The 17,187-nt window shown below is 37.5% G+C and overlaps 1 protein-coding gene across 1 annotated transcript in view; it reads right to left on the minus strand.

Annotated features, from left to right (window-relative positions):
* Positions 1 to 16,624, minus strand: part of ADGRA3 (adhesion G protein-coupled receptor A3) — a 125,020-nt gene extending 108,396 nt beyond the window's left edge. Inside the window, exon 1 of the mRNA XM_031943068.1 lies at positions 16,128 to 16,624. Coding sequence (XP_031798928.1) covers positions 16,128 to 16,321 — 194 coding nt within the window. The 5' untranslated portion in view covers positions 16,322 to 16,624. The remainder of the gene's footprint in view (positions 1 to 16,127) is intronic.
* Positions 16,625 to 17,187: the final 563 nt, after the last annotated feature.

The raw sequence follows: 17,187 nt of genomic DNA on the forward strand, positions 1-17,187 counted from the left end.
TACAAATTCAACATGAATCAATATTGTGAAAGGACAGTCAAGAAGGCTAAAGTAATCTTGGATGGCACTGAATGTATAGTTTCTGGGAATAAGGAGATTAAAAAATTCCATTGAACTCTGATCAGGTAGTCAAATTCCACCTGGAGTATTATGCTCAGATAAGTGCAACCCAGTTTAGGAAGAACAGTTATTGATAAGTTTTTAAAGATCCAAAGGGAGGAAACCAAGATAATGAAGAATGAAAGAAATGAAGACATTTATTAGCCCAGAAAAGAGACGTCTCCTGGAGGGATATAACCACTATTTTTGAGGTTTTTAAAGAAAAATCTGTTAAGACCATGTTTCAGTTAAGTTGTAGTGGAAACTCTTCAGGCAAGAGTTACACTTGTTGGCTGCTGAGGTCCCTTACAACTACAATTGACTCATAACCAACTACAACTGTATCTCTGTTTCTATGATATAATAAACCTGAAATTCTTCAAGACCTTAAAATGTTTTCAGAATATACTGAATTATTTTCAATGTAGTTTTAAAGTTAAGCATATGTTATCCTGACTTTCTGAAAATTGATATTCTATTTAATCTATATTTAAATATGCTGGACTACTTAGTAGCCTAGAGCATCTTAAAAACACTGAATAACAGAGTATGGAACTTCATAGACTACGACTACTTTATTATTTAAAAATTATTAAATTGTTTTATTATTAAATTATTAAATTTAATTTTTAAATAATTTAAATTATTATTTAAATTATTAAATTATTTAAAAATTCTGATTTTCCTTCCAACTTTGTAACTATCACTTCCTGAATTATTTAATTTATGATTACTCCCTCAAATAAATAAAAATTGTAATACCTGCAAAGAGGCTCATCCTGTGCAATTTTTAATCATTCTCCCCATCTACATATTACTTACTGATCTTCATTTTTTTTAAACTTCAGAAGTACTAATATACCACTTGGGTTTACCTGTAGAACTTTTTTTTCCAGCTATATATATATACATATATATATATATATATATATACATATATATATATATATATATATATGTCAAACTTAACATTCTTTATGATACTTGTAACTTACAAATAACCTTGATGACATCAGCTCTGTATCCTACTTGAACCCACCATATTATTTGAATTAATCTTTGAGTAATTTCTTTAGAAATCACTGTATTAATCTGTGATTTGCAGCACAATAAGAGCATGCTGTTAAAAAAAAAAACTAATCAATTTCATGAATGATGCTCTAGAATGAATCTAAATTAAAAAAAAAAAAAAAAAGATTCCGGATATGCTATGAGGTTCTCTAAATATTTCTTTTTGTGGACAGCAATGTATTAATTGTACTTTGTTTGAAGCCACTAGAAAACCTCCTTATCAACCTCAACCATAATCAAAATTTTTCATTGTTCTTTCTGTAAAACTCTGGTTCTTTATAAATTCTTCCCTTCCTCTTTGGCTGACAGATATATTTTCCAACCTTTCCTAATTTACTTCAACTTTTATGTCTTAAATAATTTATCCATTTTGACCTTAGTTATATGGTAGTGGGTATTGATCTCTGCCTAGTTTCTGTCAAATTGTTTATAAAGTGATCCCAACAATTTTTGTCAAGTGAAGAAGTCTTACCCCAAAAGCTAAGATTTGGGGGGTTATCAAACACTAGAATACTATGATCATAAACTACTGGATATTTTATACCTAATCTATGTCACTGATTTACCACTCAACTTCTTAGACAAGACAATCAAGTTATTTTGATTATTAATTCTTTGTAATATAATTAAAATATTTTATTGCTAGGTCACCTTCCCATTTTTTTCCCTTAATATTTTTGACCTTTTGTTCTTCCAGATGAATTATATTATTTTTTCTAGCTTTATCAAACAAGTTCTTGATAGTCTGGCAATGTGTAAGTAAATTAACTTAGGTAACCATGCCATTTTTATTACACTGATTCAGCCTACCTATGAGCAATTAGTATTTCTGTGACTTTTTAGATGTCTTTATGTGAAAAATGCTTTCTAATTGTGTTCACATAATCCCTAGGTTTGTCTTTGCAGGTAATAAAATAAGTTAGCAAGTATTTTATGCCGTCTGCAGTCATTTTAAATGGAATCACTTCCTGCTGAGTGCTACTGGTAGTATATTTTTAAAATGCTGATCAATTTATGTGGGTTTCTTTTACATGCTGCAACTCTCTGCTAAAGTTGCTCATTGTTCCAAGTGATTTTTCAGTTGAATCTCTGGGATTCTCTCAGTATAATACAAAGAATGATAATTCTGTTTCCTCTACCAATTTGGTTTTGTTTTTCTTGTCTTGTTGCTATAGACCGAATAGTAGTGAAATGAACTTCCTTAAGTTTCATTTTTCATCTTAGGAAGGAAGTTTACTCCCTTTCCATACAATGCTTGATCTTTGTTTTAGATGAATGCTACTTATCATTTTAGAAAGAATCCACTGATTCCTTATACTTTTTATTGCTTTTCATTGGAACAGGTTTTTTGCAGAAGCTTTTTCTGCACCTATTAAAATAATCACGATTTTTGTTGGTTTGTTTTTGATATGGCCAAGTATGAGGATAGTTTTGCTAATATTGAACCACTCCTGCATTCTTGGTATAATTGTCACCTGATTATAGTCTGTCTACTACTGTAATCTTCTTGCTAGAATTTTATTTAAAATTTCTGCATTAATAAAAACTTGATCTACAGTCTGTTTTTTGTTGTTGTTTTTCCTCCCAGCTCAATTTTGTTATCAAATCATATCTGTATCATAAAAGGAATTGGTAAGGGACAGTTTTTACTAACTTATTTCAAATATTTTATAAAGTATTAGAATTAATTATTCCTTAAATATTTAGTAGAATTCACTTGTCACTCCATCTGGTCATGGGAATTTTTTTCTTCCCTTAGGCAGTTCAATGATGGTTTGTTCAACTGATTTTTCTGTGATGGGATTAAGTATTCTATTTATTCGTCTGTTAATATGGGCAAATTATATATTTGTAAATATTCATCCATTTCATTTAGATGGTCAGATTTGTTGGCAAATAATTGCAAAATAGCTTCTATAAATTGCTTTATTTCCATCTTCATTGGTGGTGCATGCATGCTTTTCATTTTTGATATTGCTAATCAAATTAACCAATGGTTTATTTATTTTATTGGGGTTTTATTTTTTGTGTGTTTTTTTTTTAATAAAACCAGCTCCTGGGTTTATTTTATTTGAATGTTATTTTTACTTTCAAGTTTATTAATATTACCCTTGCTTTTCAAGATTCCATTTTATTGTTTGATTAAGGATTCTTAATTTGTTCTTTTTCTAGGTTGTTTTGTTTCTTTTTTGGAATTGTATACCCAGTTCATTGATGTGTTCTACTTTATTGAAGAAAGCATTTAGAGATATAAAATTTCCTCTAAATAGTGATGTGGAAGCATTCTACAAATTTGGAATTACTTGTCATTCTCTTCAATGAAATTATTAATTATTTCTATAATTTGTTCTTTACGGTTAGATTGTTTAGTTTTCAACTAACTTGTAATCTATGCTTCTATGGCCCTTTATTTGCATGGAATCTTTTATTTATATTATGGCATGAAAAAATATTTTTACTTTTCTGAATTTGGTTATGAGGTTTTATACCCTGATGCATGATCAATTTCTGTGAACATGTCATGTACACTTGAGAAAAAGCATATACTTTTTTCCACAGGTCTATCATATCTAACTTTTCTAAGACTCTATTCATCTCTTTCATTTCTCTCTTGTTGTTTTAAGGTGAGATTTATCTAGCTTTGAGAAAGGAAAGCTAAAGTCCCCCAAAAGTACAGCTTTATTCTATTTCTTCCTGTAATTCTTTTATGAATTTAGATGTTAAGCCATTTATATATTACTATATATACATGTGTGTATATATATGTATGTGTCTGTAATACTAATAATATTTTAGTGCCTATGGTGCCTTTTAGCAAGATATAGCTTTCCTACTTATACCTTTTAATTAAGTCTATTTTGCTTTTGCTTTGTCTGACATCACGATTAATATCTGCCTTTTTTACTTCAGCTGAAGTGAAAGTTATTTTAATTGTTTCTATTTAAAATGTTTCTTGTAAACATTATAGCTAGATTCATATTATAAACCTACTCTGCTATATGCTTCCATTTTTTAGGTGAGCTTAATCAACTCACATTCAGTTTTGATTACTATGTATTTCCCTTCATTCTGTTTTCTTCTGTTCCCTTCTTTTTCCTGTATCTCCTCCAAGCCTTTTTGCTTCCAACCACAGCTTTCTATTTCCCCTTTTCTCTTATCTCCAACTCCTCCTTCCGTATTGAATAAAATATATTTGCTATCAATTGAGAGAGGAAGAAAAAAAAGTTACATTTATCATCTTACCATATAGAAAAGCAAATGGTTTATCTTTATTGAGTGTCTTTATTTCTCTTCCACATTTACCTTTTTAGACTTCTCTTGAGTCTTCTATTAGAAGCAATTTTCTATTCAGCTCTGGTCTTTTCATTAAGAATGCTTGAAAGTACTCTTGAAAGTATACTCAAGTTTTGCTGAATAGGTTATTCTTGGTTATAATCCTAGCTCCTTTTTCTTCTAGAATATCATCAGGCTTCTCTCCTTTAAAATGCTTACTGCTAAATCTTGTGTGATCTTGACTCTAGCCTCACAGTATCTGAATGGTCTCTTTCTGGCTACTCTATGTATTTTTTTTCACTTTGAACTGGAGCTCTGGAATTTGGGTATAATATTTCTGAGAGTTTTCATTTTAGGATCTCTTTAAAGTGCTGATCAGTTTCTTTCATTTAACCTCTTTTTCTTAGATATTGGGGCACTTTTCCTTTATAATTTCTTTAATCATGGGGTCTAGGCTCTTTTCTTTTATCAAGGCTTTCAGGTAATCCAATAATTCTTATATTATCGGTCCTTAATATATTTTCCAGGTCAATTGTTTGTTTTTTTTTTTCCTTTTAAGATATAAACTATCATTTTCTTTCCCTTCCCCTCCTATTATTCTGACTTTGATTCTTGATACCTCATGAGTTGCTTTTAGTTTTTCAATTCTCATTTTTAAAAGAAATTATTTTCTTCAGTGAACCTCTTTTTCCATTTTCCCAATTCAATTTCTTTAAGGAGTTGTTTTCATTAATGCATTTTTATCCCTCTTTTTTCAATTGCCCAACTTTTTTTAAAGGTGTTATTTTCTTTAGTATTTCAAAAGTCTATTTTGCCAAACTGTTAATTGTCTTTAAAAATTGTTTTCTTTTGTTCTCATTTCTTTACTTATTTTTTTTCCTCTACCACTCTTGACTGATTTTGAAAATCATTGTTTTGATTCTTCCAGGAATTCTTGTTAGGTTATATCCAAATCACTTTTTTCTTCAAGATTTTGCTTATAATAGTTTTGATTTTGTTTTCTTCTAAGTTTCTGTCTTGATCTGTCACCCCAGTAGCTTTTTTATGATGAGTTCTCTTTTTGTTATTTTCCCATACTACTTCTTGATTTTGAACTTTATGTTTAAGTAGGGCTCTATTCCCAGCATGGAGGGGGCAGGGCAACTTTCTCAAACTTCAGGCTTTTTCCACATCACTGTTTTCAGAATTGGTTCTGGATGTTTGGAAGTTTTCAGTGCTTCCAAAGTGGTATGATCTGAGAAAGGTCATGGTTCTCCTGGTCTACACTCTGATCCTTACCTAGAAAGTCAATCAATTCCTTGAGATTACAATTAATACTTCTACTCAGAGTTCCAGTTCTTCTGGAAACGTAAGTTAAACTGTTCCTCATGACCCCAAATCTTTTGAAAGTAGAATTTCTGAGGCCTCCTGACTATAAATGTTCTCTTTACTCTTAAAAAATATCTCTCAGAAATGGGTATAGAGAATGGATTTATCAAACAGTGTCTGAATCTACATTTTGTGATAGCAAGGAGTTCCCTGTCATCTCTTCCAGACCAGTTGCTCAATTCCCTTTCTTGTCTGGCTTCAAAGCCCCTGAAGCTGCTGTTGCTGCTACTTCTGTCACATTCATTGAGTCCTATCATTGGTATTTCCTCTACTCCTATGTCACAGATCTCTATTTCCAATCTCTTAAATTGCCTTTGACTGGTAGAATACCTCAATTTAACCTTCTGTTATCTTCATCACTCTAGAATTTGATTTGGTCATTATTTTAAAGTTTTTTGGAGGGGAATTTGGAGAAAGCTCAATTAAATTTTTTCCCTACTCTGCCATCTTGGTTTCCCCCAATGGAGTCTTAAAAAAAAATACATATTACACACACACACACACATACACCTACAGACATGCATATAAATATATACACAAACACATATACATATATACATACATTATTTTCCAATTACATGCAAAAACAATTTCTAGCATTCCTTTTTTTTTTTAATTTGAATTAGGGATTATCTACCTAACTTCTCTTCCCACTCTTTAATAAGGCAAGCAATTTGATATAGATTAAACATGTAGTCATGCAAAACATTTTTCTATATTAGCCATGTTATTAATCATGTTATTTCTATATTAGCCATATATAAAAATATATATACAGACCCACACTCACCCCCCCAAAAAAAAGCAAAAGGAAATACTAAAAAGTATGCTTTGATCTCTGCACTGTCTCCATTGATTCTTTCTTTCTCAGGAGATGGATAGCATTTTTCATCTAAAGTTCTTGAGAATTTTCTTAGATCTTTCTATTGCTGACAATAGCTAAGGCAACCACAGTTGATTATCCTTATAATATTGTTGTTACTTTATGCAATGTTTTCCTACTTCTACTCACTTTACATCAGTTTATATAAGTATTCCCACACTTTTCTAAAATCACCCTGCTTGTCATTTCTTATAGAACAGTATTCCATCAAAAATCACATACCATAACTAATTCAATCATTCCCCAGTTGATGTTCATTTTCCCAATTTCTGATTCCTTACCCTCCCGTGCAAAAGAAAGCTGCTATAAACATTTTTTCTTCATATAGGTCCTTTTTATTAAAATTTCTCTGAGATAAAGACCTAGAAGAAGACCTATGAATGGGTAAATAGGGTATGCACAGTTTTAAAGCTCTTTGGGTATAGTTCCAAATTACTCTCCAAAATGGGCTGGATCTGTTCACCACTCCAACAATGCAGTACTCTAACAGAGTGTAATCATAAAACCTCTGAATGGATAGGACCAGATAATTACTTAAGTAAAGCACACTGGCAACTCACACATACACTTCATGCACATGCATACACACACACATACACAGGATGTTCAATTCAGTTTTATAAATGGAGGAGTTTGGGGCATGGAGAACAAAGAGCTTTTCCCCAAAACTCTTTAATAGGCATTTTTTTTAATTCAATGAAATAAAATGAAATTTAAAGTCAACAAAGGTGAGACTGAATTAATGCCAAAAGACTGGTAATATGAGCAATTACTTAATATGGTATATGAAAACTAGTTCAAAATTTAGTTGGCAAGGGCCAAATCACAATCTACTATCAGCAGCAGCAGTAGAAGAAATAGTGTATAAACTCAGAAGCAATCTGAAAGTTAAAAGTGTAACATCTGTTCTCTTTTTTTCACTGTTAATCATTTGGGCAGGTAATAAGAATAGCTAACATTTATATAGTACTTTAAAGTTTGCAAAATGCTTTCTCATTTGATCTTCACAAAAACCTTATAAAAATGAGGAAACAGAGTAACTTTAAATGATTTGTTCAGATCATATAAAGTAGTCTTTTGTCTGAGACAGGATTTGAAATCAGGTTTCCCTGACTCCAAATCTATCACTCTTATCAATTCTCCACCTACTACCTGCTTACCATATAAGTTGGTATCCAAAATATTTTCTCTAAAAATGCAGTTTAAAAAAAAACAAACCTTAAAATAACTCAAGAACAGCTATCCGAAATTATGTCTAATAATTAGCAGCTGTTCTAAGATGAAATGGGCTTTTTTTAAATAAGATCTCATTATTAAAGCATCCAAGCAGTAGTTAAATGACCATCGGTCAAACACACAGTAAAAACATTAGATTACATAAGTAGTTAGATTTAAAGATAGCTTACAAACGACATTAAATAGTAATAATATTAAGGGAAGATAAAAATTTATATTAGATATTATGTTCTTAGCAGAACAAGATATCTACTGCCAATTGCAAAGGGGACAGCACTTTTAAGATTTACAAAGCACTTAAGAGCAATGTTATGAGCTAAATTAGAGCCAAGTATATTCATACATGCTAATACTAGATTCATCAAGGGTCAAGTTTTTAATTGGCAAAATGAAGCATGAGCCAAATCTTACGTCAAACTAGTGCCTTTCCCCACTAGAGCACATTACTTCTCCATGTCTGCAAAGATCAAGTCAACCATCACAACTGTGCCTGGCCTCTATCCCTTTCAGGATGTCTGCAGGAAAGCCTTTTCTATTTCTTCGCATTTACTGACCAAAACGTGGTACACTTCCAAAATGCTTCTCTCTTATTTTATATATAATATCCCCGTTTGTTTCAGACTTCCATGTATTATCATACTGCTTTAGTTCCACAGATTTCCATACAGGTAAATTATTGTTCTTCATTAAAAGTCTCAATCAAGTCCTAATCTGATGTCTTATCGTGCTCGTGTTATGACCGAGGACCCAGAAGACGTACCAACAACTCCGAGAGTCCCTACAAAGCCACTAAGGCTGAAGCCATTGCCATGGCTGGTGGCAAACTGCACTTCTGCTCCATTCTGCTAACTCTGCAGAAGCTCAGCAGAAGGCCAGCTACTAGGACATTTTTTTTTTCAAAGTAACTCATTAAGACTGTCTACTAAAACAGAATTCATGATCTGCATTAGTGAAGAAAATATCCACATCAATATTACACAACCTTGAAGTTGCTATTGGCTCATCCCCTCTCTCAAATCTGTTTCTTTTAAACAAAACACTTACATTGTTGTATTCTAGTAATGAATCCCATCTTATTGAGACACAATAATATCTAAAGGCTTATTTTTCCACTTGTTATTGTTTTTATTAACCAGACCTTTTGGGTATTGGCTAAGGTATTATGACCAGTCCTGGTGCATTTTTTTTTTTTTTTGTAAACTATTAGAATATTCCTTCACCAATTTTCTTGTTATATCTATGTTTTATCTATATCGCACAGTCAAGATAATAATAAAAAGTTTCCATTTGTATAGCTAGCACTTCAAGGTCTCCAGAATATTTCTTTCATTTGCTTGTCACAACAATCACGAGATCAACAGGTAACAGCTGTTTTTAATCCATAGTTTACAGATGAGGGAATAGAGACTCAAAAGGTCACATGAGTTGCCTGATCAGAATTTGATTTTTACAATTTCTCCTGCCCCTAATTTGTTTATACATTTCCTAATCAGGGTGCCAAGTCTCTTTCTGCCAAGCAGGTCCCAATTGCAAAAGGGCTAGGAAAAAAGCAGGCGCAGGTCGAAGGCCTTTTCCCAATCCTCATTCTCCTGGATCTTTCTGCAGCTACTGACATGAAACCCCCTATTCTCATGGCTCCTCTGTTCTTTCTAAGTCTTCACAACCCTCTGTCTGGCTTCTCCTCTTTTCTCAGTCTCTTCTGCTGGATCCTCATTCATCTCAGCCCCCCAGCATCTCTATGCTGGGTCCCCTTCTCTTCTCCCTCTACACTACTTCACTTGGTAATCTCATCAGTTCCTGTAGGTTTAATTACATTCTGTATGTCAACAATCTTCAGATCTATCTTGGCCCAATCTTTCTGCTACCCTTTGGATCACCAGACATCTCTAACAGCCCTTCAGACAACCCAAACTGGACATTTTATACTCTTCTAAACTCCCCCCTTTCCAGATTTCCCAAGAGCACCAAGATCTCTCCACTCCCTCAGCCTTGCAACCCTTCATACCAAGCCAATACCTGAGCCTGTGGATTTCACCTCTGCAACATTTCTCAAATGCACCCCCCTTCTTGCTACTAATACTGCCCCTACTTTTTTACAGGCCCTCAGTCCCTTCTAACTGCACTACCAATAGTTTGATAGTGGGGCTGCCTGCCACAAAGTGCTTTTTCTAAATCTCAAATCCCACCACATCACCCCCTTCCTTTACTCAGTAAATTAAGGTCTGCTAATTCTTTATTACCTTTCAGATCAAATGTAAAATCCTATTTGGGGGGCAAACCCTTCATAACCTCCCTCCCCTACCAGCCCCACTTTCCCAGGTTCCCTGTACTATAGACCACTCTTCAATCCAATGGCACTGGCTTCCCTTCTTCCAATGGCACTGGCCTCCCTTCTATTCCAGGAACAGGACATTCCATTTCTTGGCTCTGAGCATTTTCTTCTGGTTGTCTCCATTCCTGGAACACTCTTCCTCCTCATCTTCATCTCCTGGCTTCCCTGGTTTCCTTCAAATCCAAGATTAAAATCCCATCTTCAGAAAGCCTTTCCCGATATCCAGAAACCTCTTAATTCTAGTGCCTTTCCACTTAACTTGTTATTCCTTATTTATCCTCTCTGTCACTTGTGGCTTTCCCATAAGATTGTGTGCTCCTTAGGGGCCAAAATTGACTTTTACCTTTCTTTTTATCATCATTGCTTGGCACAGTTCCTGGTACATAGTAGGTGATAAATAAATGCATAATGACTTACTAGTAAGGAACAGACTTTTGTTTCTTAAAACAAGCAGTGAGTAACAAACATTTATCAAAGAGACATTAAGAGCCTGCCCCCTTACAAAGCTCACAACTACCACCTAACACAGGCCTTCTATTCAAACGGAACATAAACAGGCATTAGTGTGCCCTTATGAAGATTTTTAAAACTGTAGCTATTTGTGTATTAAAGTTCAAAGAAAGGCTTTAAGCCTTTATTGTAGCATGTGACTTGAGAGCAGTAAAAAAAAAATAAATATGTGTGTGTGTGTGTGTGTGTGTGTGTGTGTGTACATGCCATGCATTTCTTAAATGACCAAAAAAAAACATTTTTTTTTTCATTAAAATTCTGTTCTCATTTCACATCATGAGATGATTCTGGATGTTCAAAAGCTATGTCATAAAGGTGCAAATTCTAGCAGATCTGATCTGTTGAGGCAGACTTTCAAGTACAGTTACTATATAATGGACCATATCATAGTCTACTGTCCAAAGACCAAGTTATTAAGTTTACCATGAGGTCATTTTGATGATTAAGTTTTCTGGTCAGAGCAACTCTTTAACTCCATTGCTTACATTATAAAGTACATCAATAAAGGGATGAAATAGAAGATTTTTTTAAGCTAAAAAAAGCTTATATTTTGCCCTAAAAAAATCAAAAAACAAAACAAAACAAAAAAGCAAATAATATGGCATTTTACCAAGTAAGAGAAAGGAGTAAATTAAGTCCAACACATGAATTTCCATGAATCCCAAGGGGTCTTAACTTTTTTTGTGTAATGGATACCTCTACCTCTGGCAGTCCCCCTTCTCAGAATAATGTTTTTAAATGTATAAAATACAAAGGAAATAAATTATACTTTAGTATTTTTCCCCCAACAAAAACAAATTCATGGAACCTAGATTAAGAATCTTTGATCTAAGATATATTATTTTCACTTAAACATTTGTACATGTAAGTTTAGCCTATTATAAAGGGGGAAAAGAAATTCTCAGCAATTTAAGTCTCAAAAAGCCATCTCAAGCACTGAAAGGTTAACTTACTTGCCAGGGTCATACTGCCAGTCTGGGTCAGAGGCAGGATTCTAATTTAGGTCTGATTCCAAATTTAATGCAAAAGGAATCCTAGTTCAGTGTTTTCTTTACAGAACTCTTATATAAATAGAAAATAGCTAGATAATTTGTCTACAGGAATCAAAGAACAGACTGGCTTTGATAACTAAATCAAACATTAAGAACATTATCTGAGACTCCCAAGTGTTTTACTGAACTTGCCAAAAGGATCTATAATACCCCCCAAAAAAGTTAAAGGTATCTATAGACTTTGATCCAGACAGACCACTAAGCCTACATCTCAAAGAGATCAAAGAATTTTTGGAAATTTCTTTTTTTCGGGGAAAAGAACTAGACACTAAAGGGATACCCATTAATTGGGGAATAACTGGACAAATTATGGAATAAGCATAGAATACTATATTGTGTTGCAAAAAGTAACAAAAAGAGAAAGTTTCAAAGAACCTGGGGAAAGTTGTATGAACTGATTTTTTTTTTTTTAAAGAAACATGTAGACCCAGGAATTTATAAAATAACACCCCCAAACCTCCAAAAAACTACAGGGCAATTAAGTGGCAAAGTGAATAGTGTCTATCCTGGAATCAGGAAAATCTGAGTTCAAACTACTTGTAGCTATGTGACTCTGTTTGCCTCACTTTCCTCTTCTGTAAAATGGGTTGGAGAAGAAAATGGCAAAGAAAATTTCAAACTAAGTTACAAAGAGACACAATTAACTGACAATTAAATAAGAGGAAAAGAAAGAAAGAAAAAGAGGCTTAAAAACTTTGATCAATGCAATAATTGAGCATGATTGAGGATAATGGCTGCTAGGCAGAAGCTATGTAAGAATTTGGGGGCTGGCACATGGGAATTGGTTGTGCTTGAAGAGGCAAAGTTTTTTTTTTTTTTTTTGGTGTGTGTGTGTGTGTGTGTGTGTGTTTCCCCTTTTCTGGATTGGGAGAGGGGAGGAGGAAAAGAAATATTTAACTGAATTTTAAAAAGTAATCTTAACTTAAAATGTCAATTTAAAAATCTAAATGAGAAGATATTAAACAATTAGGGAAAACCCACAAACAATATTAATGCTAAAATAAGAATACAAGTCAAGAGAATGCAAAACACTATGCAAACCATTAGATTACTGGAACCGTTATTATCAGTAATGTATATGCCTACTTTCCCGTTTTTATAAAATATGACGAAACACATCCCTTAGAAAGATGACGTGCTAATGGACACAAAATATCCTGTTCAGTAATTGTTGCCATTTGTTTTGCCAAAGTTTTTCCTTTTCCTGTTCTAAGAGTGGGTTAACTGGGAGTAGTGCATGTATGTAAAATAAAAAGCATCACTAAAACTATTTTTAAAGATTAAAAAAAAAGTACCATACTGAAAAAGACAATTTTCTGCAGGACATATCAACTACATCTCAGTCTTCCTAGAAAGTAAAGGCACAAAAAAAAAAAAAAAAAAAAAAAAAAAAAATTTGCAAGGAACTTATCTGAACAAGGTGAACTTAAATTTAAAATTTTCAAACCAAGTAAATCAAAACCTGAATCAAAATAAATGAAGCCAATTCACAACAAAAATATTTCCAAAAATAACCTCTAAGTCTTCCACCCTCTTACGAAAAACACAATTTGAATAAGCTAAGAATTCTCCGCCACTGGATTGCTCTGGATTGACTGGGAAAACGAGGCTCATCCTCAAATCACCAAAGATTTTGAGTCCCAAGATCAGTATCACTAAATGGAATATGAATTAAATAATAGATTCTTTGTTTAAGTTATTTATCTATCCATTTGTGTGCTCCCAAAGACTAAGAAATAACACTCCATCTAAAAGTAGTTTTTAAGTTTAAGTTTTTATTGTGTTTTATTATTCTGTAGCTTAAATTTTACACTAGATTAACTCAAATTAGAAATATACTTTACTGATAGAAAATGACATTAACAATATTTATTCCTAATTTAGAGATGTGCACTCCAAATATTCATGAGACTTTTTTTCTTTTAATTTCACACTGATTTACTTGCCTGGAGTATTTTTTACAGCAACTCAATTTAACAAGCACTCATTAAGCATTTCCTACATGACAGGCATTGTTAGGAATACAAAGAAATTTTTTTTTAAAATTCCTTGTGCTCAAAGAGCTAATGGTTGAGGGACAGTGATAGAAGACCGGAACACACATACACATAAGATATAAAATAAAGAATGAAAACAAGAGTAACCTATGTAGATGCTAATAACCAAGGGAATCAGGAAAGGCCTCAGAGAGTCTTAAAGGGAACTTGTTTGTTAGAAGCATTTCAAGCATGGGGTCTTTTTTTTTCCCCCTCTTAATTAAACCAAGCAAGAAAAGTTGGTAAAATTAGCAAGCTCTGTCAAAAGCCTCACAATCTATGCACTTCTAGCAAAACATCCTGTAGGAATAATTATAGTTCCTTATCAGCACTGAGGTGGTAGATTATAGGTGCTGAGCCTTCATTTATTTCACTAAATTTCATTTCTCTGTTACAAGAGATCATTCGGTGGGGGAAAGTCTTTGAGAAATGAGTTATGTTTAAAAACAACCAAAAAAATTGATTTTTTGGAAAGTGTTACCTATAATTCAGTTTTGATCTTGAGGAGGAAAGTAAAGTATGCATAACTATAATGGCAAAAGAATATCTAGGTCCCTTAGAGAGGTACAAAACATGAGAAGAAAAGGGAGTCCCAGAAAGCAGGCAGACATGGGAAAGTTTGCTAGGTGACTTTTAAAGAGGGAGTAGGAATTTAAGGGGCTTGGTAGTGAGGAGAGGGGCCATTTCAAATATAAAGCAAAGCAACAATAGCAGCAAAAAAAGGCAAGATGCCCATAAAGCCGGCAAGGAAAATGGTATATATTGTATAGCACAACTAAGGTGACATTGTTGTGGGCCTTCAATGCTAGGGTTGGAGTCAAGCTTAGTTGATAATCCACAAGGAGCCATTGAAAGAAAGAAAAAAAAACCCAAAACCAAAAAAACAATCATTTATTAAGGGCCTTCAGAGGGCCACTTGACAAATATCCTCTAGCTCAATAATCCCAATAACCCTGGGAGGTGATATTATCCTCCCTGTTACAGCAGAGGAAACTAAGGCAGAGACACAGACTTGGGATTACATATCTAGTTTCATCCTGGAGACTTGTTGACTCCAAGCCCAGCACTATCCACTGTACCACCCAGTCTCTGAAGAGTTTCCAGTAAAAGACAATGACAAAAGCAGATCTAGGAAAAAGGAGGGTTAGTCTGGCAAGAAGGAGGGAGTACAGAGCAATGGACTTTTAAGACACTGCATTAAGTAGGGGATAGTCAGTCTTGTCATTTTTAGTCAAGACCTTTACTAATTAGGATGGTGGCCATAAACGCAAAGAGCTAAAAGATTGATAGGGGGCTTGTTGGACCCGGACCTCACAATTCCAACTAAGGTCTACTGAATACGAATGGTACAGCCTCGGGTGAGGGGGGGGATCTAATAGAGGGATAGGTTTGGGGGTACTAATGGGACACCCAGGAAGAAGCGTTCTACCAGCCCTGGTGGGTCTCAAGCTCAATCAATGCATCAATCAGCACCAGCCTGGGGACGGGCACCTGGAAAGTTACCTGCCTACAAGTGATAATTAAGGGTACAAAGCAGAGTTTAGGTGGGGAGGAGAGGAGAGGAGTCAGGAAGGCTCATCTCCCGGAGTCCAAATCCAGCCTCAGACACTTCCCTGCTTTGTGAGCCTAGGTAGGTCACTGCACCCTGTCTGCCTCAGTTTCCTCATTTGTAAGAAGGAAATGGCCAACCATCCACTATCTCTGCCAATAAACCCCCCAAAGGGTTCAGAAGAGTCGGAGTAAGGGAAAAGGACCTAACAGAGAAGAGGGTCCGCACCAAAGTTAACAAAGAGAAAGCAGGGGGGTTCCAACTCTGGGGGAGGCCGGAATGGGGGGGAGGGGACCCAAGGCTGGGGGAGGTCAAGGGCAGTAGGAGGATGGGGGAGGCACGGAGGAGTCAGGAACAAGCGCGTGAGCGCAATGGTCAGCGGAAAAGTCGGAGCCCGCCGGGGTCGCAGCCCCACCTCCCCCCCCCACACCTCCCGCCGCTTCGTGCCACCGCCCCCAGCGGTGCCGCTCCCCCCCCCATCCCAGTGCTGGCTCCAGTCCGGGTTTAGCTCGCTCGGCGGCTGGCCCGGGGGAGCCCCGGCGAGGGAGCGGCTCCGCGCGGGGGCCAGTGTGGACGGGGCAGGCTGGTTTAGACAAAAGGCACCTTGTTGCAGGCGGGGCAGCCCCGCTTCCAAGTTTCAGCGCCCGGGTGTCTGGGAGAGGGTCCCTCCTCCCCTCTCCCTCCCCCTCTCCCCACCCCTCCCCCCCCACGGACTCACAAGGTGACCGTCCGGTTGGGCAGCGTGTCGGGCGGCAGGACGTGCGCCAGCTCCAGGCTGCTGCACACCACCTTGCCCTCCGGGCCCGCCGCGGACTTGCCCGCGCTCTTAGGCCGGGCGTCCTGCTTGCAGCCCGGAGGCAGAGCGGCGGCGCCCAGGCAGAGCAGCCAGCCGAGCAGCAGGCGCCGCTCCATGCTCGGGCCGGGCACGGCGGGGGCTCAGCGCCCGGGCTGCCCGCGGGCGGGCGGCAGCGCCCGGATCCTCGTGGCCCCGGGGAGCGGGCAGCAGCCCCCCATGCTCCTTTGTCGCTTCGCCGGAGCCCCCGGCTCAGGGGCCGCCCGAGCCCTCACGGTGCGCCTTTAAAGCCCGGCTCCGGGCCGCCTCCGCCGCCGTCCCCTCCTCCTCCGGACATGGCCCCGGGACTCGGCGGCCGCGGCGGCGGCGGCTCCGGCTCCTCCCCGCGACCGCCCTTTTCCCCTCCCCCTCGAGCCGTCCGAGGCTCGCGAGGGAGGTGGCCTGGGCGGTGGAGGGGCGCGGGGGGAGGGGCCAGGGAGGCGCGAGGACCGAGGGGAGAGGGGAGGGAGGAGGCTGGGGGCGGATGAGGGCGGGGGCGGCGGGGGGGGGAGGGGCGGGGACCGGTGGAGCGAGAGGGGAAAGCCGAGAAGAAAGTTGCGGTACGGGCTGGCGGCCTCCGGCCGGCTCCCGGCCAGACAAAGCCGCCCTGTGCGTGTGCGCTCGGGGCGAGGCCGGGCCGGAGTTTGCACAGGGTGTGTAGTTTGGGGCAGAACCCACGAGAGTTCGGGAAAGAGCGTGGGGAGTTCCGCGGCCACGCTCCCCAGCTCCTTTTCCGGGTAACCCAGCGGTCCCCCGGAACGCTGGTCTCTGGCCTGGGCACGCTGTCGGGTCCGGATCCGGGACGCTCGTGGGGGCCCCCGAAGAGCGCGGCCGCGAGTCCCTGGGACCCCGAGTCTAGGGCGGCCGCCCCGAATGTGACGCGGGGTTTCATCTCCTGTTAGTGCGAGCACCGCTGCCGCAACCGCTTACATTTGTATGCTTAAGG

The sequence above is a fragment of the Sarcophilus harrisii genome, chromosome 6, assembly GCF_902635505.1.
Source record: "Sarcophilus harrisii chromosome 6, mSarHar1.11, whole genome shotgun sequence".
Taxonomy (NCBI): Eukaryota; Metazoa; Chordata; class Mammalia; order Dasyuromorphia; family Dasyuridae; genus Sarcophilus; species Sarcophilus harrisii.